At 40.4% G+C, this 26061-nt stretch overlaps 1 protein-coding gene across 5 annotated transcripts in view; it reads left to right on the forward strand.

The window, feature by feature from the left end:
* PHACTR2 (phosphatase and actin regulator 2) overlaps window positions 1-26061 on the forward strand; it is a 291523-nt gene that overhangs the window by 175754 nt on the left and 89708 nt on the right. For all 5 annotated transcript variants that reach the window (XM_043887982.1, XM_043887979.1, XM_043887981.1 and 2 more), the window contains exon 2: window positions 16893-17060. In XM_043887982.1, the coding sequence (XP_043743917.1) occupies window positions 16893-17060 (168 nt within the window). The remainder of the gene's footprint in view (window positions 1-16892; window positions 17061-26061) is intronic.

Below are 26061 nucleotides of genomic sequence, written 5' to 3' on the forward strand. Positions count from 1 at the left end.
CCCCTACTCACTTGATAAGAACAGTAGTTAAGAATAATTTTGTGGCTTCCGGGAAAGTCAGTGAGTGGCAACTAGCTACTTCTGAAGCTCAGTTATGGGCTTTTTTCATCATTCTAGTACACGTTCACCATTCCTTCTGGCCAGTATTGAAAATCTTAATAAAAATAATATCAGAAAAGGACTTTAGAATCAGCTGGTTGGCTTGATGGTGCCCTAATTGGATTCAGAGGCTTTCTGTGCAGTGTTATAGCCAAGTCCTGCTGGTACAGCTCGTTCTCTGGAATGCTTGCTTAACACACATGTCATTTTAAGAAGGAAACTGAAATAGAACATCTTGTAATTGGGATATGTTTAGTGACTATATTGGAGAAAAAAAAATTGAAGTCAACTTTGAAGGCATCATTACTATAATATTATTTTTTCAAAACACAGCTAATGGAATTCTGTCTTTCTTGTCTCTGTCTGCGTAGTTAGAGAATTAGGTGTTGTTCAAACTAAGGAATGTTAATCCTCTGCTTTTCAGTGACTTTTCAGTGGTCTCCTGCTTAATTGAGACAGGGTGTTTCTACTTTTTAAGCAGTGTTATGAAACTGGGCTGAATCTCTGTACCCCTCAAACAGTTTCATCCTGAATTTTAACTCAGAACTGGGAGACCATTTCGTGCTATGCCTGTCCCAAGAGCTAGTCTGCCCTGCTTCCCCGGGAGCCCCTCAGCCACCTCACCCACTGTGCTCTCAGTACCTGCTGTATTTCTGCGTCGGAGTGGATGTTGCCGGGATAATGTCAGCTCCCATCAGAGACCATAAATAAGCATCCTAAGGGCAGAGATCCAGTCCATTTTTGCTCACTCTCAAAGCCCCAGTGCATTACCGTGTCTCAAGAAATTAATTACGGATGGATGACTCCATTCCACAGGAAGCAGGGTTTCCTACATCCTCATCCCTTTGTGGACTTCTCCTTCCTCTTCTTTCTTGTTTGGTCAGAGACCCGCCTCTCCTTGGCAACTCTCCCCTGATGGAAGAGGCTCAGTGTTCCTTCACCCCTCACTATTGACCTTCTATCCACTCCTGATCGCCCGCCACTCCTGCCTGTTTTGCTTCCAGTATTGAGTGGAAGAGGAGTTAAGTTGCCCTCCTCCAGGGAATCTTCCCAAACCCGGGTATCAAATCCTGGTCTCCCACATTGCAGGTGGATTCTTTACCGTCTGAGCCACCAGGGAAGCGACTACCTCCTTCATGTAATCATCCTCTAAGAGGTCAACTTTGCTTTTGAAAGTTATTTCTCACTTGAAATACGTGCCATCCTGCTGAGTTTCTCTTCCCACGTCTTTGCTGCAGTCATTTCCTGACTTTCTGGTGACTTCCTGATATTCACCATGTGAGGTTCGGGCTCTGCCCCTCCACCCACGCCTTGCCCTTATCCTGCAGGCGTTCAGGTCTCACATTCTAGTGTCTTCTCTCTCAGATCTTCACTTTCTCTCTCCCTCCAGGCTTTCTTCTTAGCCCATAGACACGCTGGAGCAGCCCCCCTCCTCCGACATACACACTGTGTGAATTTAAAACAAATAAATAAACTAAACTTTTTCCTTTACCTGATGACTCTCAGTACAAAAGAAGTCCAAGGTTCTTGGAATTTAACAAAACATTTGCTTACTTCTCTGGAAGTTTTCATATAGAGCAACATAAGTATCAATCATTTCTCCATTTGTGTTTGCCTGCTTTAACAGACCGGCATGCCAGGAGATATTTGATTCTCAATTGAGAGTTAAGATAGAAGCAGGGGTGTTTTCTGTTTAAACTGGAACAGTAACTTGTGGGTTGCCTGTTTGAAAGAATGATTCCTGACAATTGAGCATGTTTACATTATGTAGTCAGATATTTGCCACCAGACACTGGGCTGCTATGCAAAGGGCCTTGTAATTCTACCAGTTTCCGATGTATTGAGTGAATCAAAAGTTTTAAGTAGCAACACATAGCTTAATACCCCTAATGATGTTATGAAAGAATATGATAACAGGTTCAAAAAAAAATGGTCTCATGGTTTTCTAGCTGGTTTCCTAGTATGAGAGATTCGAATTCTCATGTGTAATCCCTGAAAAATAGAAAAACAAAAGCAGTTGGGTTTTAGCTCCAATTTAGTCAGAGACCTTTCCTAGTAAAAATTGTATGAGTGTGCTTAGTCGCTCAGTCATGTCTGCGCTTAGTCGTGTCTGACTCTTTGTGACCCCATGGACAGAGGAGCCTGGTGGGCTGCAGTCCATGGGGATTCTCCAGACAAGAGTACTGAAGGGCTGCTACGCCCTCCTCCAGGGGATCTTCCCAACCAAGGGATCAAACCCAGGTCTCCCGCATTGCAGGTGGATTCTTTACCATCTGAGCCACCAGGGAAATTACTATCTCCTTCATGTAATCATCCTCTAAGAGGTCAACTTAGCTCTGCTTTTATTTGGAAAAACCACCCCTAATAACTTCTTTAACTTCAACTCCGTTTTCTTGCTAATGTCTAGTACTGTATTTACTGACATCTTCCCTTGAATGTTCAGGGTGCGTGAACTCAAGCCACAGACCTTTTCTCTAAGCCTACATCTCTTTATATCCCACCGCGTCCTCGGAGAGGTTCAGACCCTGGAGTTGCCTGTGTCTTTTCCAGGCGGCTCCTTGGCCTCCCTACTTCTTCTGTGTCAATGTCTCTTGGAGGCATTCATCATTTCTAGTCCTTTTTCTCTGCTCCAGTCCAAGTTCAGATGCCTGGGTTGTTACAGTCACCTCTTTTAACTGAATGACAGGGATATAAAGCTGAGTGCACTGGGGACTCTTTATGACTAATTGACATGAATTCTCCCAGCTTTTTGCCTTCCATTGTATGAGCCTACAGCTTGTATCTCCTAGTGTCCTGCGTTCCCTTGTATAAGGTTTCATTTCTGCCTTGGGGGGAGAGTCCAGAATTTTACACATGGCCACCCGTCTCTTCACAGAACTTGGTGTGACTGCCGGGGGACTGTTGGACTGCAGAGAGGGTTAGTCACAGTATAAGTAGACTCTTATGGACCTTTTGACCCAAAGATATTGGTCCAGATTTAATGTGTTATTTTAATAATATTTCTACTACATTCATCCTCTATGGGAAGTTTTTCATAATTTTGTTTGGGGCAACATGGAACCAAAATCACTACATTTAAACATTTTAATTGTCTTTAGCATATTTTTTATTTAAAAAAATTTTTTTAAGACTTTTTTATGTGGACTATTTTTTTTAAGTCTTCATTGAATTTGTTATAATACTGTTTCTGTTTTATGTTTTGGTTATTTGGCTGCAAGTCACGTGGCATCTTAGCTCCCCAACCAGGGATTGAACCCATACCCCCTACATTGGAAGGTGAAGTGTTAACCTGTGGACCGCCAGGGAAGTCTCTTGTATTATTTATTTTTTTATTTTTATTTTTAGCCACACCACTAGAAATATGGGGTCTTAGTACCCTGACCAGGGATCAAACCTGTGCCCCCTGCAGTGGAAGTGTAGAGTTTTAACTGCTGGACCACCAGGGAAGTCCCAGATATTGTTAGATTTTATTTTACACTTTATTTTATAATTTATATCTAAGGTCTTCCAGCTTCTCTCCTAAAGTTTCCTCCCCAGGTACAAGCTCAGCATAAAGGAAATAGTCACCATCTTCACTTAGAGGTGAGATTCTCTCTTAGTTGGCAGTTTGTCCACTGGAGGTGTGTCAACTTCTTCCTTTCCACAAACACAGCACACCCGCCGCACACCATGACCTGCTCTCCACCCCAGGCTCTGAGGGCTGATGTAGGAGATGGCTCACGAGGGGAAGGAAGATAGAAAGTGGGTTTGTCCCTTTCTCGTTTCCCTGTAGCACACGTCTCGCTATTCCTAGACACAGCCATCCTAACTCTTTCTAGAGCCCTTTGCTTGCAGCAATAATAGTGATATATGAAACTTACTATGCTTTTGTTTATATTAAAATTGATTTCCCTTTTGCCAAGTGACCTTTTTCCTGTTCAATCAGAATTTCTTCGAACCCTAAGTACAAGTGACATTATTTAATCTGTTAAATGTCCTGAAGCAAGTCTAGGGTCTATTGTTCACATCAGTGCATGAGGATGTCACACAGCTGCATAAATACACCCCTTCTGCAGCCTGTCTGCCCGCAAGTTTAAACTCTGAAATTCTCTCTCTGTGTTTGCAAGACAGATGGAAGTCTTTAGTCGCTTTTCCCTTTGGGGGTTTAAAAATAATGGCTGCCTCTTGTTAGAAAAACAAGTCCAAAAATTGATGGTATCAAATTTCTAAAATTAATGCTGTGTTAAATAAGGATTCTGTGCAATCAAAGGACCGTAGTTATTATAAGCAAAGAGGACACACTGCCTGCAATCCACATGAACTTAACTGTGATGACAGTGGGCATCGTTTCAGAGACTAGAACAGTATCTGCCCTGTCTCGTTAGATTAGTCCAAAGAAGCAGTTGGGCATAGACTTGAATTATTATTCATCGGGCTTTATGTCTTGCCTTCTCTTAAAATATAGCTATATTCCCACCCACAAGCCCCTGGTCCATATTGTGCAAGGGACACTCAGGAAGTAGACCACCTGGAGTTTAAATCTCTCTGACGGGCTCTGTGACCTTGGGTAAACTGCTCCGTCTCTCTGGACTTCAACTGCCTCATTTATAAAATGGAAATACTAATAGCACCTTACTTTATAGGGTTGTGATGACAACATAGTCATGAAGCACTTAGAACAGGTCTAAATGTGACATAAAAGTATATCAATTTTATTGAGCCTAGAGACCCTTTAACTGAATCTGATAATCTCATCAATGAAATATTGGGGTCTTTGCTCAAGGTCACAGGGCCAGTTAAGTAGCAGAGCTGAGTCTGGGACTCGGTTCTCTTCTCAGATTACAGTGAGCCATCCCAACTGGATGCTCACAATTCAGAACGTTAACTGAGATTTATTTATTGCCTATCCTGATTATGTGATGTCTTCTTTGCTTTTTGCTCTATAAACAGAGTCTTACTGCTTGTCTAGAGGTACTAGGACATGCTGCTGGTTCACCATCAGTTTAGCTATCGTATTCCAGTGAGGACAGCAGGGAGAACGGGAGAAAAGCCCCCAGTCGGGAATCAGATGACCTAGACTGTATCTGTGACTAGTTAATGATTTGGAAAGCCGCTAACCTTCTTGGGTCTCAGTGTCCCCCTATATAGGCCTTTAATATACTTAAGATAGTGTAGAACTCCTGTAATAACAGTTGATCCTTTAATGGATAATATTACACTCAGTGTTTCTCTGAGCTACATTGCGCAGACTCCTGCTGCTGTCATATGCAGAATAAGACTAAAAAGCTGTCATTATTTACAGAAAATAAACTGCTTCTCCATCCCTAAGCTTGCTGAGGTGAGCTTCTAATTTAGCATGGCTTCAGGAAAAGATGGTAGAACGGTATATTAGCTTTCTCATAAATCTAGTATGGGAAATGAGTTATTATTTATGTTTTCCAGATAAAGAAAGTGGAAGCGATATCCTTTCTTAAAAAAAGAACTGTGAAAAAACTCATCATGTTTAAGTACTTTCCCATCTGGGGCCTTGCTGAGATAGATGGTGTATTTTTCATTTTGTACCTGGGTAGCTCTGCTTTGAAATGCTCATGTATTTAGATGAGCCTCACAGGCACAGTGCTCAGTGAAAGGCACATACAACAAAGAGTATGTTGTATAATTCTGAGAAGTTGAAGTTCCAGAACAGGTAAAACAAGTGGCGATGGAAGTCAAAACGTGGTTATTTGGGGATATGGATATTTCTTGAGCTCTAAAATCACTGCAGATGGTGACTGCAGCCATGAAACTAAAAGACGCTTGCTCCTTGGAAGAAAAGCTATGACAAACCTAGACAGTGTATTAAAAAGCAGAGACTTTGCTGACAAAGGTCCATATAGTTAAAGCTGTGGTTTTTCTAGTAGTCATGTATGGATGTGAGAGTTGGACCATAAAGAAGGCTGAACACGAAAGAATTGATGCTTTTGAGTTGTAGTGTTGGAGAAGACTCTTGAGAGTCCCTTGGACTGCAAAGAGATCAAACCAGTCCATCCTAAGGGAAATCGGTGCTCAATATTCATTGGAAGGACTGATTCTGAAACTGAAGCTCCAGTACTTTGGCCACCTGATGTGAAGAGCCGATTTACTGGAAGAGACCCTGATGCTGGGAAAGATTGAAGACGGGAGGAGAAGGGGATGACAGAGGTTGAGATGGTTGGATGGTATCACTGACTCAATGGACATGAGTTTGAGCAAACCCCAGGAGATAGTGAAGGACAGGGAGGCCTGGCGTGCTGCAGTCCATGGGGTCACAAAGAGTTGGACTCGACTGAGTGACTGAACAGCAACAACATGGATGGAGAGGATGGTATTGGTTGGGAAGGTGCACAAAGAAATTTTCTAAGCCTGGAAATGACCTTGACCTTGAACTGGATGGTATGCTCATATACCAAATCATTTACTTGCTGTGTGTGTATCATTTCTCAAACATTATTTTGAAAAATCTTCATAGTATTCATTTCAATGACCGTGGGAAATACTGATTTAATTCCAAACCTATTTAGATAGCTGTAGTGACAGTGAAATGGAAATTGTCAACTTGGGAGGCAAATGATAGTCTAGTACATAATTAAATAATAAATAAATATTAGTCTTCCTCCAGAGGGACCAGAACTCTTTTATTTAACTGTTGTTGGGATGTTTTTCACACTCTATTCTTACTTGTTTGCATTCTGTTCTTTTACTCTTGCTGAATTTAAAAAGATGCTGGCTAAACAATTTAAAAAATATTTTTAGCCATGCTTATTACCTTAGTGCTGATTATTTTTAAAGGAACAATCATATAGGCTTATCATTACCATCTTTCTAAATTCCATGTATATGTATTGGTGTTTATCTTTCTGGCTTACTTCACTCTGTATAATGGGCTCCAGTTTCATCCATCTCATTAGAACTGATTCAAATGTATTCTTTTTAATGGCTGAGTAATATTCCATTGTGTATATGTACCACATAAAGTAATTAGCCTCCAGCTAATAAAAATAAATGAAAAAAATAAAATAAACAATCAGCAGATGAAAAGCAATTTTCTTCTACATCAGCTAAGATCTAACTGATAAAATTCAGATTTTTAATCTAGTTTCAGTTCAGTTCAGTTCAGTTGCTCAGTCGTGTCCAACTCTTTGTGACCCCATGAATCGCAGCACGCCAGGCCTCCCTGTCCATTAATCTGGTTTACATACACTAATATCTAGAAGGTACAAAAACTCTCTAGTTTCTTTAAAAAATTTAACATTTAACCATTTCCCTCGTCTGAGGATAGGACTTTATAAATTTGCTTTGTTTTTTCCCCCATAAATATGTGTCTGATGAGCTCAGCACTGTGATAATGAGAACATTTTTCTTGGCATTACTTAAAAAGGTCAGCCATCCTTGATTTTTCATTTTTAGGGCATTTCTTCCTTGATTTCCCCTGCAAAGGCTACTCTTTTGGCAATCCCAGTTCAAGTTCCCTATGCATTCATGTTCAGTTGCTCAGTCATGTCTGACTGACTGCAATCCCAGGGACTGTAGCCCGCCAGGCTCCCCGTCCATGGGATTTTTCAGGCAAGAATACTAGAGTGAGTTGCCATTTCCTTCTCCAGGGGATCTTCCTAACCTAGGAATTGAACCCACACCTCCTGAGTCACCTGCATTAGCAGGTGAATAAGTCTCCCACTCCTGTGAAATCGCCCCAAGCCATGCCAGCCAGACCTCACTGCTCTGCCTTTGTCTTTATTCTAGTACCTCCTCAGTTGGCTGGTGTCATTGACCACTGATCACTCCTGCTTCCCACACCTTACTGTGAAGTCTTGTAAGGGGAAGAATCCTGTCTTACTCTCCATCACCACCCTGACCTTTACAGGGTGAATCAAAGCACCAAATTGGTTGGACTTCCCTGACTGCCCAGTGATTAATACTTCACACTTCCACTGCAGGGGACATGGGTTTGATCCCTGGTCCAGGAAATAAGACCCTGCATGCCACAGGGTGTGGCCAAAAAGAAAAAAAGAAAAAGCGCTGAGTTAAAGGAGACCTTACAGTAGAGTGGTTAAGAGGGCCACCTCTGGAGGCAGGCAGACATCACTTCTCACCCAAGATCTCTGCTAGAAAGATACCTATTTTATTTATTTTTGGCCATGTCTTGCAGCTTGTGGGATCTTAGTTCCTTGACCAGGGATTGAACCTGTGGCCCCTATATTAGGAGTGCAGAGTCTTAACCATTAGACCACCAAGGAAGTCCTGGAAGATACCTATTAATTCATAATCTAGTTACATATTTGGTCAATAGATACTTATTTAATCTTTATCTGAGTGTAAACACACACACACAAGTTACCACATAGTGAGTTAGATGCTTAGTCTTTGTATTATAGTTTTCTTGTCTCAGAAATGGGACCGATGAATGGTACTTATCTGAGAGCTATTGTAGGCATTGGCATGAGCTAATGGATGCAGGTAAAGTACTCCACCCAATACCTGGCTCATAGTAAATACTCAATAAATACCAGTGATTATTAATTATGCTCTTAATAAAGTGCTTCTGAATTTCCACGTTCAGGAGAGCATGAATCCCAGGATGAGTCAGTGACTAGTTCACTGTTGGTTCTGCTCACAAAACCTTTCACGCCAGTGTGAGCTCTGGGATTTTTGTTCCTGAATTATACTACTCTTCTCCCATACCCATGAATTCAGAGGGAAAAATGGATGAGCTGGAAAAGGTATCCTCCATGATCATAAAATAAACTTCAGTCTTTTAAGTTTACTTTTGATTCCCAAAGAGAAGTTTATTGTTGAAAATAATTGAGCTTCAGTGAATAAAATAAATAAAATTAAAAAAAAAAAGTACAGGTAACTTTAAACATTTATTCCTAAATTTGTCGTTCTATGTAGGCAGGTCACGCTACTAACCCAGCACGTGTGCATGGGAATTGCCACTGTGTGGTTCCACAGTAACTGGGATCAGTAGTTACGGGGCCCATGGGCTACTCTTGCAGGATGTTAGATGCCACTTACCTCATTAGGATCCATCAGGTAATACAAAGAGTTGAGACAGCAATTTGATGACCTGTAAATATTCTCTTAGTGGTAAAATACTGAGAATTGAAAATATTAATAAAAGGAGATTTTGGAGAAAAAATGAGCAAGTCTAAAACATATTATATTATTGATACTTTCTAAAACTCTCAGCAGAAATCTTTACTGTTGGTAAATTGACAATACCCCGCAAGGTCTCTCTGCAGCTGAAATGCTGTCCGCTAGGAATCGCCTAAGTCTTCATCCTCTCCATGTTAACTACTCCACATTTTTAAAAATGAACCTTTTATTTTAGAATAGTTTCAAATGTACAGAAAGGCTACAGAGACAGGACAGAGTTCTCATATACCTCCAGCTGTTTCTCCTATTGTTCATCTCTTAAATGTCTAGAATACATTTATTACAACCAAGGAAAGGGTTTTGGTGCAGTACTGTTAACTAGACTCCAAAGTTTGTTAGGATTTCACTAGTTTTTCCCCTAATGTCCTTTTGTTATTGTTGTTGTTCTGGTCTTGCTTGAAGGATACCACTTTACATTCATTCATCCTGTCTCCTTAGCCTTCTCTGGTCTGGGACAATTTCTCAGGTGTCCCTTGTTTTTAATAACCTTGAAGTGTATTTATTGGTTGGGTATTTTGTAAATGACCCTCACTTTGGCTTATCTAATGTTTTTCTCATGGGTTACAGTAGGGTTATAGGAATTTTTTTTTCCTCTTTTAAATTATGAAGGTATGATAACATACAGGAGACTTGGAAATTACAGAACAAGATTATATATAGATGCACTATACGTTGCAATTATTTTTTAAGTAGATATATTAAGATTTTAGTTGAAGTTTCGAGATCAAAATCTCAAAAATTAATAGAATTAATATACAAAGAAGTAGAAGGGCAATATAGTAGACCTGAAGAGTGCTGTGAACCAATTCAGCATAATTAAGATTTATACAGTTGTCACACAGCAGTAGGATACATATTCTATTCAAGTTCCCGTGGACTATAAGCTCAGAGACACTGGAACATATCCAAGGACATAAAGCAAGGTGCAAAAATTTCATGGTCTTAAAGGTATACCGTGGGGATATAGGTTTTGAGATTTGATTCTCATCCATGATATCAAGGGTCCGTGCTCTCAGTATGACTTGGCAGTGATCAAGTCAACATCCATCACTTGGCTAAGACAGTGTTTGCCAGGTTTCTTCTCTGTAAGTGCCTCCTTTCCCCTACCTTTCCATTCTGAAGTCTTTCAAAGGAAGTCACCATGTAAAACCCACACATTTCAGGAGTGGGAAGTTAAGATCCACCTTCTTGAGAGTGGAGTTTTCTATAAATTAGTTGCATATCTTCCATGCAGATGTTATATCCCATACTTATTTATTTATTCACTGTTCATCAGTTTGGATGATAATCTAAAACTGCACTATTGCCCAAATTTCTCTGGCTTTGGCCTGTGGAACTCTCTGTTGGCTCCTGTGTGACTTTGACATTCTCTCATGAGAATGTGTTTTGAGCACTTGTTTCCTTTCTGAAAAGGAAGATGCTCCTGGCTCATCTAGTATTTTCCTTGCCCGGGCCCTGGAAGCAGCCATTTCTGGAAAGAAGTCTGATTCCTTTTATTGGAGTGTGTTGTTATAAACTAGAGGCTGAGTGCTCACTGGAGTGTCGTTGCTTCTAGCCCCTAGAGTGAATGGGAAATACATGTATACTGAACCATGTATATACATATACTTATAATCTATCTATATATCTATATCTTTCCTCTCTCCCTCCCTCCCTCTCTCTATTCAAAACAGGAGTTCATACTGATGTCTCCAACTCTAATCCAGTCCACATCAATCACTCTGGCTTCCCCCTTTGCTTATCTGTAACCTCCATTTCCAAGAATGAGAAATCTGGCTCCTAACATCTATTATCCCTTGTTCCGTCCTGTTTACAAGTATACCAGTTTCAGGATTAACTCCTAACCCCATGTAATGCCACACATTTTTATTCTTCTGTTCCTTTTCACTTCCCTTCCACTGGTTATTCATCCTTCCCCCACAAAAGGAAGAGATTTGATCCAACAAGAGAGTAAGGATCTTCTTTTGTGGGCTTCCCAGATGGCTCAGTGGTAAAGAAGCTGCCTGCTATTGCAGGAGACACAGGTTCGATCCCTGGTCCAAAAAGATCCCCTAGAGAAGGAAATGGCAACCCACTGCAGTATTCTTGCTTGGGAAATCCCATGGCCAGAAGAGCCTGGCAGGCTACAGTCCATGGGGTCCCAAGAGTCATATATGACTTAGTGCTCAAACAACAGCAACAAGAAGGATCTCCTTTAGATGTCTCAAGACAAGGAGAGCCGCCCGCTTTCGTAGAAACTGTTAGCCAGTTTCATCTGCAATGGCTCATAGCGCCAGTTCCCTCTGACCTTATTGTCTACTTGGTTCTCTGCCCAGAATTGCGTGTACGCCGCTGTCTGACAGCATATTTTTTAAGTCACTTTCATGAGAGAGAGGCCTCATGGAAGGGTAGGAAATAGAGTTAAATGTTCCCTAAGTGCTGCCCTAATGTTTCTTTGCTGTGTGTTCTGTAGCTTTTAAAGAGGAAGGTGGCAGAGTTATAGTGGAAATGTGAAAAAACTGTAATAGAAATAAATATATATATGGTGATAATATTATGTAAGCATAATAATTTACAAAGGCACGAAGAGGATAGCCTAGAAGCCATATTTTAAGGAAATAAACGTTGGTTTGCTTGTTTTCTTACTTCCTTTAGGTTCTTGATTTTTAAATGTCAAATATTTTTGTACAGTGCCCTTTTAATAGGTATATTCTTTGATACAGTCAAATCACTATGAGTAGTATTGTAAGTGTATACTTAGTACAACAGAGAATCATCAACATTTTTCTTAAAATCACATCTGATTTCTCTTTGTTTTTGTTATTATCGAGCTTCAAAAATGTATTCTCATTAACCTTCAGTTATATAAGGATTTCAGAGGACAGTTGAGGCCATCTTTACCACTTGTTTTCTCATTGAGTGGCTCTCACTTTCTTTAGACTTGGTCCCCAGGAATTCTTTTATTGAGATTCTTTTCTAAATGTTCTTTCACCTATGAAATTTGTGAGGTGGAATGCTCTGTCACATTTATCTCACTTTCTCAATGACTGAAATAATTGTGTGGGGAAAAATCAGAAAAGAGTATCTGGAATATCAGAGAACTATCAAATATTATAAAAATACAACACACTCTCATATTAAATGGTTTCATTTTTCTAAGAATCCTTGTCATTCAGTTCTCAAATATCTAAGAAAAGATTCTCCCAAGTCTAGAATTTAATTTATATGATAATTATCTAGCTTCATTTATTTTTTGCTTCTGTGATCACATTAGCACTGGGATTGCCTAATTGATAAATTTCTGTTTAAATGAAAGAGAAAACCTTCATGTATATTCTGGATCTTACTGGTTGGTGTGGGGAAGTTCTGTTTGGAATGGACTTACTTTGGTGGGAAGATAGACTGAGCTGTGTCATTTAAATTGTCTGCATTCAAAGAGCCAATGACTGGTTTTCAAAATATTTAAATTATTTTATAATGTTGAGTTTCATTGTGAGAAAGGAAAACCTAATGCATGTTAGGTCACTCTTCATAACGTGTAAGTCAGTCAAAATTAACATTTAAAACAGGAAATTCAGACTTTCATCTGGGATTTACCTGGCGATTTGTTTTTATCTGTGTGTAAATGCCAAAGTCAGTAGACTTGTTGTGAAAACAATTTTAGAAAATTTCAAATCAACTTTAATGGTACACGGGCCCAAAAGAAAAATAATAGAATGATCTGCGGTCCTGGCAGTATCGTAGGTGTTTGGTGAAAAGAAGGGAATAAAATTTCTGTTCATATGACTCCAAAGCAGGTGACAGTCCCCTTCATGTTCATGATTGAAGAGAAATCCCATGGCAGCGTGGCCAACTATGCCAACCGATGGTTCCTAATTGTAAGTGTGGTTTACTGTAATCGCCCAATAATTACAAAATTATGGGTGGATTCATTCAATCAGGAAAAAGGTATGTGTGTGTGAACTGTGCTGTAGTCATTGGCACTGGCCCAGGACCTTTCCAAGGCATAGATAAAGACTAAAACTGCAAATGCAAAATGAAAAAGGTATGACAATTAACGTCTCGTGTATCTATGAATTTAACGTTAAGAACTTCGTTTTTCATTTTTCAACTACCTCATTCAGTCTCCCTATCTGTCACATTCTGTCACTTAAGGAATTATTTAATTTTTGTTTTCATTTGCTTTTCTTTTCAGAAGAAAAGAAAATAGATTATTCCTTAGTGGTTCAGATCAAAAGCAGAATTTTAATGGCGTGCCAGGGTTGTAGGTTTAGAGGAAATGAGAACTTAATGTGTGTCTGTTGTGTCTATAGCCACAGAGGTGAATTGGAGATGGTAGCTTTAGTTCCCATGTTTGTAATAGTCCTTTTATATTTCACAACATTTAAATTGTTTCAAAATTGAATCTTCAGCATAAAGTCTCCATGAAGAAGAAATATCACACACTCCGTTTTTCCCTGGTTTTGCTCCTAGTTTAAGGAAAGCAGTTGGACAGGAGTGGAAGTGAAGTGAAGTGAAGTCGCTCAGTCGTGTCCGACTCTTTGCGATCCACCACGCCACCCTGTCCATGGGATTTTCCAGGCAAGAGTACTGGAGTGGGTTGCCATTTCCTTCTCCAGGGGGTCTTCCTGACCCAGGGATCGAACCCAGGTCTCCCGCATTGCAGGCAGACGCTTTACCCTCTGAGCCACCAAGAAAGTGAAGCAAATAAGGATTTTACTTTTAAACTCTGACTTAGCTTTACAATTAACCTGACCCGTCTCTCTCTCTGCCTGCTGTACTGTAGCCAGCGTGGGACCATTTACAAAAGACTCAGTCCCTGCAGTTCTTGCATTTCTGCCTGAGATTAGAGTCGACCTTCTGAGTGGGAAGAATGGGATTTATCATGCTTGTTTGGAAGGAGAACTCGTAAGGATTTAGGTGGTGGTGTGTACTGATTATCTTTTCTCGCTTAGATTAAGATTTTCCTGGTTTGTGGTATGTCAGGTGATTTTTGACTGAAGCTTCCACACTTTTGTATTATATTAGACTGTAAATCTTTATTGAAACCCTTTGTTTTAACTGGCTTTGTTTGACAGTTCTCCAGGCAAGGAGGCAAAGGGTGCTGCCTCACTAGTGCCAGGAGGTTAAAAACCCGGGTTCAGCCCTTCATCCTCTGTTGGTATCTCGTGGCAGAAACAGGGAGAGGGGTCTTCGTTACTCTGGGCATAGTTCGATTTCCAGACCCCCACGTGCTCTCTACTGACACCATAGCGGATGGAGGTTGTCTTGTTCCTCTGGGCAGTGGTTTGGTGTGATCCCACATTGGGGAGGGAGGGAGAAGAAGAGATGCCTCCTTACTGGTTACGGGTGGAAGTCCAGGCTCCCGTGTGGTCTCCTCTGACACTGTAGACGATGCTTTGTTATAAATGGCATGCAGGAAGCTTCCGGCTCTCTACTTGGTCCTCTCTGACACCACTCTCCTAGGGATGTTGGGGCCCCTCATTAGAGCTTTGTGAGGGTAGACATCTGATCTCCCCACTCAGCCTTTGTTGGCATGGGTGGTCATAGTTTCTTCTGCAGTGTTTGTCTGGAGTGGAGCAGTTATCGTCTAAAAGTCTTCTGTTTTGCTAACCTGTCGTTTTTGCTCGTTTGACCAGAGGGAGCAGGCTATTTGTTGAGGCTTTATTGGTCTGTGCTTGTTGATGTTTTCGGGTTGGTGACCACTTCAGCTGCAAATCAGGAATACATGAGACTAAAAGAAAACTCAGGGATCCTACCTCCATGTTGTTTCTTAGGTCTTGAGGGCCCACACTGGTCTACTTTCTTTTCAGCTTGTTAGTCTATCCATGTTTTTTTTTTTTTGCCTCCCCACACGGAATGCAGAATATTAGTTTCCTGACCAGAAATCGAACCCCCTGCAGTGGAAGCGTGGAGTCTTAACCACCGGACCGCCAGGGAAAGTCCCTCATGTTTGTTTTATATACAACATTCAGGGTATTTTTTATTTGTATTTAGCAGGAGAAATAAGAAAAAGTAAGTCTATTCCATTTTCCTAGAAGCAGAGGTTCTTGCCATTCAATATTTGTTTTATTTATCCTAGTATTTCCTAATATTTTATTTTAAAAGTTTTGAAGATGGGAGAATTATACAACTAATCACCACACATCCACCACCTAGACTCAACACTTAGCTACATTTTACTATATTATAAATTTATCCATCTCCATTCTATCCATCAATTTATTATTTTTGATGAACATCAGTACACTTCATCGCTATCAGCATGCATGCCATTAATTGGACTTTACTATTTATGGTTTTTTAAAGGTAGATTTTACACAAAGTGAAATACACAATATCATAAACACCGTTTGATGTGTTTTGTATGCGCACACGCTAAGTCGTTTCAGTTGTACCTGACTGTTTGCAGTCCCATGGACTGTAGCCCTCAAGACTCCTTTGTCCATGGGATTCTCCAGGCAAGAACCCTGGAGTGGGTTGCCATGCCCTCCTCCAGGGGATTTTCCCAACCCAGAGATCAAACCCACATCTCCTGCATTGGCAGGTGGGTTCCTGACCACTTGTGCCACCTGGGAAGCACGTGTTTTGTATAGTCCATCCTTCATTGAGATAATTTCTAGGACTCCAGGAAGATCCCTCAGGCCTCTTCTCGTTTAATTCCTACCTCCATCTCACTCCAGGAAACACCACCTGTTCTGATTGTTTTCTTCTTTCTTTTCTCCAAAATTCATTTTGCCTTTTTAAAAAACTTCATATAAATAAAACCACACAGCACATACTCTTGTGTGTGTCGCTTTTTTTTGTTTTTTTCAGCACTGTTTCTGAGATGCATTCATGTTGTAGGTACCAATAGCTCCGTTTTAAAAAGTTGCTAAGTGCTATCTCATTGCATGAAAAATACCATCATTTATTCATTCTGAGTTGCTTCCAGTTTTTTGTCACTAAAATTTGATTGTTGGGGTAATATAAGTTACCACCATCTTCTTTCAGTTATGAACGTAGTACAAGGCAACATAAAGTTCAGGGCCTTTCTTCTGGTTGACGAAAAGATTGAGGCACATAAAAACATGTTCTATTACCTAGAACATCTACCGTTTCCACATTTCTTGTCATTCGTGATAGCTATCAGTTTATTTGAAGCTAAAAAATTTTTTTGTAATAGAAGCAAAAGAGTTTTGGTGTGTAAAATTTAAAATTTAGTTTCTTGGCATTAAATTTTATTTTGTGAAGAAAAAAGCCTGGTTTTGACCACACCATGACTGTCATATTCATTACAGAGAATGCCAAATTAGTCTCTGGAGGAACATCCTCTTTCACTTAACAATACTCTACTTCTGCACAAAAATATAGACGTAGTTGTTACAGATGGATTTAGCTGTGTTTCGCAGACCCCTATTTATCTGGCCTTAACTTTTATGCTTCTTTTGCTTCTTTTCTGTTTCCTCAAAATCAGTATCTAAGGGATTATAATTTCTGAGTGATTGATTTATTGATTGATATTAGAAGAGAGCTCTACCAGCAGGGAAATGGGGCAAAATAAACTTTATGTGAAATTCCAGTTAAAGTGGGTATGCTTACTTTGAACAGTGCAGGAAGAAATAGATGATGTTGTTTCAAACTTTTATTACAGCTTTTCTCTGACTTGACTTTTCTTTCTACAGTTGACGGACTGGACAAAGCTTCTGTAGCAAACTCAGATGGCCCAACAGCAGGCTCCCAAACACCTCCCTTCAAGAGAAAGGGGAAACTGTCCACCATTGGTAAAATTTTTAAACCTTGGAAATGGAGGAAAAAGAAGACGAGTGACAAATTCAGAGAAACATCAGCAGGTATGAATATCATAACTTTGTTAGAAGATAAATTGTTAAATTTTCCAAAAGGTAAAAGATTGTATTCTGCAGATTTTTTTTTCCTGGGAAAAAATTAATCTATATTTGAAATGAAATTATTTCATTTAAGAGTGATAGAACTTAAGGTTCTGATTTGCCTTCTTTTTCTGTTCACTTTGGCTTTTTAACATAGTCTTGTTTTTAAATATGTACTTGTAAATTCATATAAAAATTAATGTGTAGGGAGAGGAAGACAAAGTGGAAAATTAGAAGTGGAAATGTTATTTGTCAGTGTTATAGCTGCAAGTATCCATTTACATACATACACACTCTATTATCTCTCTGTCTGCTTAGTTCCAATAGCATAATTGTATTTGTTAATTAAGAATTTTTAAAATGTCTTCCAAACGTACTTGTTCTGTGGGCAAAATTTAAATGGCTGTATGAAAGAGAAGTGTTGCTATATTTATTAATTTTAAATTTCTATCATGTCCTAGGACAAATAAATGGTATGTGTCCTGAAGAACACACAGTGCTATTGGTGTGAAAACTATTTATCGTTATTTTATTTTGTGGATTTGTTAAGCCGTAAGAATTACATTGTTTAGTACCTTTCATATGAACTCATGGACGAAGTTGGCTTTAAATCTCAGGCCAGAGTTAAGCTTGATTTAAATAAGTGTCCAATATCAGTGATATTTTTTAAGATAGACATTTTATCTCTTGTGCAAGTTCAGTTTTTTCCATGTTTGTCTAAAGTAATCCCTTCATCAAAAATTCCTCACTGCCCCAGAATCTAGTATTGTCCATGGATTACAGAGCATATCTTACCGGTCTGTGCTGAGGTAAGAGCTGGCCTTTAGTTCTAGAGCTGTGAAATAAAATGGAAAATACCACCAATAGCACAAGGATATAAGATAGAGACACCAGGACTTCCTCAAGAAAATTTTCTGTGCTGCATCTATAGCTATATCATTTCTTTGAGCATTTAATATTTAAAAGGTAGTAATGATACTATTTCTGGGATTTGTTTTAAAATAATCCTGGAGGGAAGGGGAGGATAGATGAAAAACGATCAGCCATAGGTTGGTAATTGTTTAAGCTGGGTGATGGATGTATGGAGTTTATTATTCTCCTATCTCTATTTGTGAGTATTGGAAAGTTTCTGTAATAGGAAGACAGGCAAAGAAAAAAGACTTGGCTTAGGGGCAATAATGATAGCTTGCTTATTGAATTCGCTTTAGCTCCTAATTTGCTTCTTGGGTTAGGAGCAGTGGGAAGTGATGCACTGAGCCTGGTGCTAAGGCAGGATACCTGGGTTTTAGTTGAGTCCTTGCCACCAAGAGGCCGTGTAACCTTGAACAAGTTAGATCAGAGTTGAATGAGTTGAATTCTAATGTGCTTTCAGTCCCAGATTCTGTTGTGGGTCCTTGACTCCTTCGAACTCCTGTCTGGGCATCTTGCTCTGCCTTGTTCTTCAGTTGTAGATGAAATTAGACTGGCCTTCTTAAGGACATCCCTCTCAGGTTTTCCTAAGCATTTGGGGAATCTGACTTTTCAAGTTACCATGGAAACCCAAGATGGAAGTAAGGCTCTGGACAGTAGCAGTAAGAAGACGTTGAAAAGAAATGATGGACATCTCTTCAGTTGTCCCTCTTGCCCTTTTCCTGAATCTCTTCTGCTGACTTCTCTCCCTAAAGTAGAAACAGTTACAAAGAACCGCCCTTCATCTTTTTTTTGTCACCTCTTTTTAATTATTTTAATAGTAGGGAGGCTGTAACATTTCTGCCAACCCAGAATATTTAAGAAAAGTCATTTTAAACAGCACTAAGTATTACTTTATATTATCCCATATTTATTGAGGATAGCCTATCCATCTTTGTATTGTTTCCTTTTCAGATTCACACAAAATTTTATATAAGTTGAGTGCCATGAAGTTATTTATGGATATGCTATTTCTAGTTCCTAAGACTGCTGAATTACATTAAAAACCCGAGAAAGTTATTAGATGCCTCACTGGGTTGTTTTTTGTATTTGCATCAAAATTGTGACATAACAGAGTAAAAACAAGCCAAGTAGATGTATTAATAATTCATTGTGAATTTTTCTGCTGCATTTACTCACATCATTTCTTTTTAAACCCATATTGTTACTGATATTTGGCTCGAATTTCCTAAGGTGTTATCAAATGTCCCAAGTATTTTGCTGTCACCTCATATATATACATATGTTTTATATACATATGTTTATTTTAAGGCTTCAGTTTCTGCTGTGCTTTATGGAATGTATTAGTAAAGCCTAAAATAAAGGGTGGAACAAAATGGTGTAACATGTTTTTTTCACATTGAGGGAGGATGTCACATTTAGAGGAAAACTGATGCATTTGGAAATAACCAAGAGAAAGGTGTTCTCTTCTTTAATACATTGTCTCAAGCAGTGAAATCTAGGGGTTTGGACATGACCAAGACCATTTGCAGTCAAAGATCACCTTACGCAAGATCTACAGTATTTGGGGGATATGAAAGAAGATTAATTTTTTCCAAGAAAAGTAACTCTTCTTTGTTTTTCTTTCTTCTAAACTCTTGGCTTTAGAGTCATAAGAATGTGAATCTTACTGTCTTCCTTTACACAGTGATTATCACCACTTTTCCCAGTCTGGGTGTCTGTTGTAGGCATTTTTTAAAATTAATTTTCATTGGAGTATAGTTGCTTTACAGTGTTGGGTTAGTGTCTGCTGTATAGAGTTTTGCGTGTATAGTATATCAGTCATACATATACTTCTATCCTCTCTTTCTGTGGATTTCCTTCCCATTTAGGTTGCCACAGAGCGTTGAGTAGAGTTCCCTGTGCTTTAGAGTAGGTTCTCATTAGGTATCAGTTTTATACATAGTAGTGTATATATGTCAATCTCATATAGTGTCTATATCCCAATCTCAAATTCATCCCACCTCCCTTCCCTTCTTAGAAGCGTTATGTTTGTTATGTACATCTGTGTCTCATTTCTGCTTTGCAAATAAGTTCATCTGTACCATTTTTCTAGATTCCACATGTAAGTGATATTACACAATATTTGTTTCTCTATTTCTGACTTACTTCACTCTGTATGATAGTGTCTAGGTCCACCCGTGTCTCTGCAAAGGCACGATTTTGTTCCTTTTTTATGGCAGAGTAATATTCCATTGTCTGTATGTACCACTCCTTCTTTATCCATTCCTCTGTTGACGGGTGGAATTTTAATTGGTGGTAGGTAGGATGCAACACTGATTTATTAATGCCATTGTAATAAATGTCATTGTTCTCACACGTTTATGGCAGTGGAAGTTAAGAAAGGTCCTGTCTTCTGCCTGCTTGGTCATCCTTGAGTCAGTTAGATTTGGAAGACTGTCTTGTCCTCTAAGGCAGGCTGGGCCTATGCCCTGACTTCAAGTTCTTTGGGCTTGTTCTATAGCAGAAATTTACTTGTGTCTTCAGTTCTATTTGGGATGATCCATAGGTTGTTGGGTTTTATGGCAGAATAGTCTTGTCTATTTACTCTCCCTCAGTGATTCTTTTCTTCACTTTTCATCTCCTGAGTGAAAGGACCCTTCTTGGGTCCCACCTAAGCTCTGTCCCTTCCCTATCTTTAGAACTCACAATCTCATTTACACTTTTCCCCTACATAATCTTTTCTTCCCCTTTTTTTGGAAGGGTGAGGGTAGGAAGGTAGTGGTGGCCGAGGTTCCTCCCTGCTCTCATCTCCCCAAAGCTGGTAATACAAACACACCCACTGTCTAAACGTGGCTGTTCCTCTTCTGCATGGCCGGTTATGACCAAGACCAGACGTCTGGAAAACCCAGCCTGTACCTTTGCTTCTGCTTCCTCCACAGTACCATCCCCTTCCATCTGCCGTCTGCCCCTGTGCCCAGCACTCACTCCATCCAGGAGGCACCAGGCCTCTCAATCCTGATGTTCAGCGTCACTGTCTCGTTTTCATCCATCTCATCCTCCACCACTTCTGCCATTACTGGTGCGTCTTTCTTCTTTTACAAAACGGCTTTTATTGACTTTCAAAAGATGCCTTCATTTTGGTTGTCTTTGACTTTTCTTTCTCTTTTGTCCCCTCTCTTCCCCTTCCCATTTCCCCTAAACCCGTGGGAGAGGTTTGGTGTCTGTCTCAGTGAATGGACCCTTCCTCACCCCACTCTCTTCTCAGCGTGCACATCTCCCAAACCCAGGTTCCAACGGAGGCCCAGGCACATTGACCCAAGTACCTGATGGGCAGCAGTGCCTGAGGACCACGGGTTAACTCAGAACCCACTCATATGGCCTATATAGTTCTGTCCATACATTGAAAAAATGGTACATGCCAGGCATCAATTAATTTCCTTCCAGATGTCAATTTTTTAAATAAAAGAAAATCAGATATTTTGATGAGACTTTTCTTTTAAGAAACATGCATCAGATTTTGCTTTCACACAGTCAGGGGAGACATTCAGTTAAGTTGGACTGTCAGATTGCAGAGTTAGACTGCGAAGTTTTTACAGTGAGATATTTTGATGTCTGAGAGCAGTGCTGTGAATATCTGCTGTATGCCCTGTGGTTTAGAAGAGAGGGTCTGTGGACCTCTGACCACACTCCGTTCTTCCCCAAACCACTGAGCGATGGGGCAGGTGCCTGGAGTAGTAACCATCTAATTCCATTCCTCCCTAAAGGTATCACAGATTTGAACAGAGTATGAGATACCAACAGTAATCTTTTATGAGAATGACTCTTCAATACTGTTTAAGGCCATGGCACCAGAGACCTTACAACTTGATTCTTTATTCTCTCCAACACATATCCACAGTTGATGCTTAACATTGGCCTAACATCTAAAATGTCTTCACTTTAATATCTTTACTTTTTCGTGAGAGTTGGACCATAAAGAAGGCTGAGTGCCAAGGAATTGATGCCTTTGAGTTATGGTGTTGGAGAAGACTCTTGAGAGTCCCTTGGACTGCAAGGAGATCCAACCAGTCCGTCCTAAAGGAAATCAGTCCTGAATATTCATTGGAAGGACTGATGTTGAAGCTGAAGCTTCAACACTTTGACCACCTGATGCAAAGAGCTGACTCATTGGAAAAGACCCTGATGCTGGGAAATACTGAAGGCAAAAGGAGAAGAGGGTGGCAGAGGATGAGATGGTTAGATAGCATCATTGTCTCAATGGACACAACTCTGAGCAAACTCCAGGAGATGGTGAAGGACAGGGAAGCCTGGCGTGCTGCAGTCCATGGGGTCACAAAGAGTCAGACACGACTTAGCGACTGAACAGCAACAGCAAGCTTCTACATTCAGAAATACTTCTGTGTTTGGGGATGGTATTAAAATACAATTTCAGGAATAGAAACAAATTATTTTTAGTGAAGGGAGATAGAAAATATAAAGTTCACTTGGCGGCAGTAGCGGTCACCAGAAGGTTTCATTACGCTAGTCCTACTTATTTCTATCTGTTAACTTAAACTTTGGTTTTAGAGAGGAAAGGGACATATGCTCTGAATCAGCGCAGAGAGGGAGGAGATGGGGAGGGGAAAGTTCTGTGTACAAATACTTTCCAAACCAAAGCAGATCCCCTGCCCGCCCCAGTCTGGCTTTCTTTGGCATCCAGACTTTGACCATGGAGTTCTTTGATCCGTCCTTGCCTGCTGCTGTCTTCTACATGCTTTCAGGTCCTAAACCTGTGATTTATTTGATTTCTTTCGCCTTGTGCTGGTCTGTACCCTCAGCCTTTCTTTGGGTTTCTCCGTTATCTGGTCCTTGTCACTGAAGGTTATCAATTATTGCAGGTTGCCTCTTTGGTCTACTTAGATATGAGCCAGCCTGGCTCTAGAAAGCTGTGGAATGCTAGAGTATGCTGGGAGAGGCTGGGTTCTGGCATTAAGTCTGCCTATAGGAGGAGAACCTGACCCAGCTGGTGAGGCTGACAGAGAAGATTCAGGATGGTGCAGGCCGTCAGGAACCCTAGAGTAATCCGAACAGTGTTCAGGTCTCAAACCAGCAAGTACAGTGGTGGGTCCTTTGCAACAAAATGGCACGTGTTCCACCAGGAAGGGTAACATAACAGGGGCCCCAGTGAGCGAGGCTGGGCGGTGCAGGCAAGCCTTAGGAGCCAGTGTGTTCTTTACTTAGACGGTAGTATTCATGGGCAGATGGTGCCGGAACCAAAAAGACTTGAACAGACCTCACCATCCCCACCTTTGTTTTTTTTTTTTTTAAGGAACCAGGCAATAGAGAAGGTAATTAGGACAGGAAGTTACCAAAGGATTCAGGATAGAAACTCACTGTTTGAAGTGGAACACAGGGGAGGGGTCTGCAAGAGTGGTCTCCTCAGATGCCAGACCTCAGATGCTGGAGCTCCTCTTAACTACAAGGACACAGCCCAAGAGTTGGGTGGCCCGAGAGATCAGGGGTTGTTGTGGATTTGGGGCTAGGTGGGGAAATCTGTGCCCACCCTCCCGGATCATCTTGTGTACCCCCATGGGAACTCTGCCTCACGTGGAACTTTGGTCCTTCGCTTCTTGCTCAGCAAGTGTGACTGACTCCACATTATTTCCTGAATGAATTCCAGCCTCTTCAACTCTTCTCAGGGTAATTCAAAATGACCTTTCCTGCCTTATCTTTCTGCTATTAGGCTGCTTTGGACTTCCGTCCCCTGGGGTCCCTCACTGAGCGTGCCCTGAGCCCCCGTGTCCCCCGGCCTTTCTTCTTGCTCTTCCGTCTTTCTCTGAGCACCTTCCTCCTACAGCTGCACCTGGGGAAGTACTGCCAGACCTGCAAGGGTCCCAACATGTCTCTTCTTTCCCGAAGATATTCTTGTCCTTGATGGAGCATCATCTAGTAGGATCCTCCCCTCTGGTGCTTATCCTTCTGTTAGGACATGTGGACTTGGACTTCTTTCCCGGTTTAGGTGTCTGCTACCAGTTTACTATGTAAATTATTTAAAAGAGGCGACTCTGTCACTCATCTTTGTCCCACTTCCTGTGCTTTACATGATAATTTGAACCTGGTATGTACTCTTAAAGTATGCCTTGAGTTGGTTGTTTATTGACTATCCACTATAACAGAAACAGTCCTGGGTGCTTTAGGACTTTACAAAAGAAATTGAAGATTGAAAAAATACCATGGAGAAGGATGACAATAAATTAAAATACAAACCAAAAGCACATATGCACAACTGCAACTATGTACAACTATTAAAAAGCCAATAAAATAACTAGGGGAAATTTTATCTTTTTATCCTTCTTTAAAAAGTTACACTCCTAAAGGAAGAAAATCAAGACAGTGTATTTTCATTATAATTGTGACTTTTATTTGTGTTGCTAGTAATGAAGAGGGAATGCCTGTCTTAATTTTCAGATAACGTTGCAAATTACCAGCCTTCTAGGAGTCAGGGGCTTGCCTTGTGGCTCAAATGGTAAGGAGTCCACCTGCAATGTGGAAGGACCCCTGAGTTTGATCCCTGTGTCGGGAAGATCCCCTGGAGAGGGAATGGCAACCCACTCCAGTATTCTTGCCTGGAGAATCCCATGGACAGAGGAGCCTGGTAGGGTACAGTTCATGGGGTCGCAAAGACTCAGACACGACTGAGCGACTGATCAGGAGCAGCTAGGAGTCAGAGTAATTTGCTCAAAGTCATCTGGTAAAAACTTCAATTGCTAAAGGTACTCTCACTCCCTGATAATATAATGGCTCTGTTTTTATTGAATGCTATATGTGCCAGGTTCTGCTATAAAAACTTTATTCCTGTTAACTCACTTAATTCTCAAAGGTTATGCAGTTTAAGTGCTGCTATTATCCCAGTTTTACTGATGAGGACACTAAGGCCAGAACATTCAAATGACTTACCCAAGGAAACACACCTAGCAGGAGGCAGAAGCAGTGTTTGAACCCAAGCAATATGGTGCTACAGCCAAAAATCTGTACCATTACACTGTGAGGCCTCTGTGGAAGATAACTTCATACTCTGACCAGTAAGGATTGATCACTGAAGGATGACCCTAATTCCTGGATATGCTTCTGATAATGGAGCTTTTGCTTTAAGAAGGATTTGGTCTAAATAATTATTTTGGTTCTACTTGCCTAGCCTGATTTCAGGCTATGTACACAGAAAAATGGTTGACAAGGATCAAAATTATGTTTGGTTCAGTTAAGATACTGTTTTTTATTGTCATAGAGGCATAATGTTGCTTATGGTGTTTACTTCCTATGTCTAGAAGGTAGGGCAAAATTAGAGGATTTTCCTGGGGTGAAATTTGTTCAGGACTGGTCTGGTTGCTTGAATAAATGACAGAATTTTGATTTTATGTCTTGTTCCACTAAGAAGATGGAACTGCCTTCATGGATCATTCACTCTCACATTATATTGAAGGAAGCAAGGAGAATCTCTCACTTTTCCTAACATACAGCAGCAGAAAGAAGTTACATAGCTCACAAACACCACACAACACATCCTGGTCCATGTAGGTAGGGCCCCTTTCTTATATGCTAGATAATACTCTTGCCCTCTCAATGGACGTTTATTGAGCATCTACATCTGTTAAATGTCAGGCACTGTTGTAGACTCTTGTGATACAGCAGAAACAAAAGAGACAAACTGCCTTCTCTTATGGGATGTACATTCTAGCAGGAGTAGGAGGCAGAGAGTAAACTCAGTATGTTACATGGTATATTATAACATGAGAGGGAAAAAGATAAAGCAAAGAGTAAGGAGTGTGGGAGGGAAGTTTCAGTTTAAAATGAGGTTGTCAGGGACTTCCCTGGCAATTCAATGGCTAGGACTCTGCACTTCTACTGAAAGGAACTTGGTTTGATCCCTGGTTGGGAAACTGACATCCCACAAGTCTCCCCATGCAGCCAAAAAAAAAAAAAAAAAGCCCAAAACAAAACAAACAAACCCAAAAAATGGGATGGTCAAGGAAACTTCACTGGGAAGGCAATATTTGAACAAAAACAAGAGGGAAAGAAAGAAAAGCACAGGGAAATC

Source organism: Cervus elaphus, chromosome 26, assembly GCF_910594005.1.
Source record: "Cervus elaphus chromosome 26, mCerEla1.1, whole genome shotgun sequence".
Lineage (NCBI taxonomy): Eukaryota > Metazoa > Chordata > Mammalia > Artiodactyla > Cervidae > Cervus > Cervus elaphus.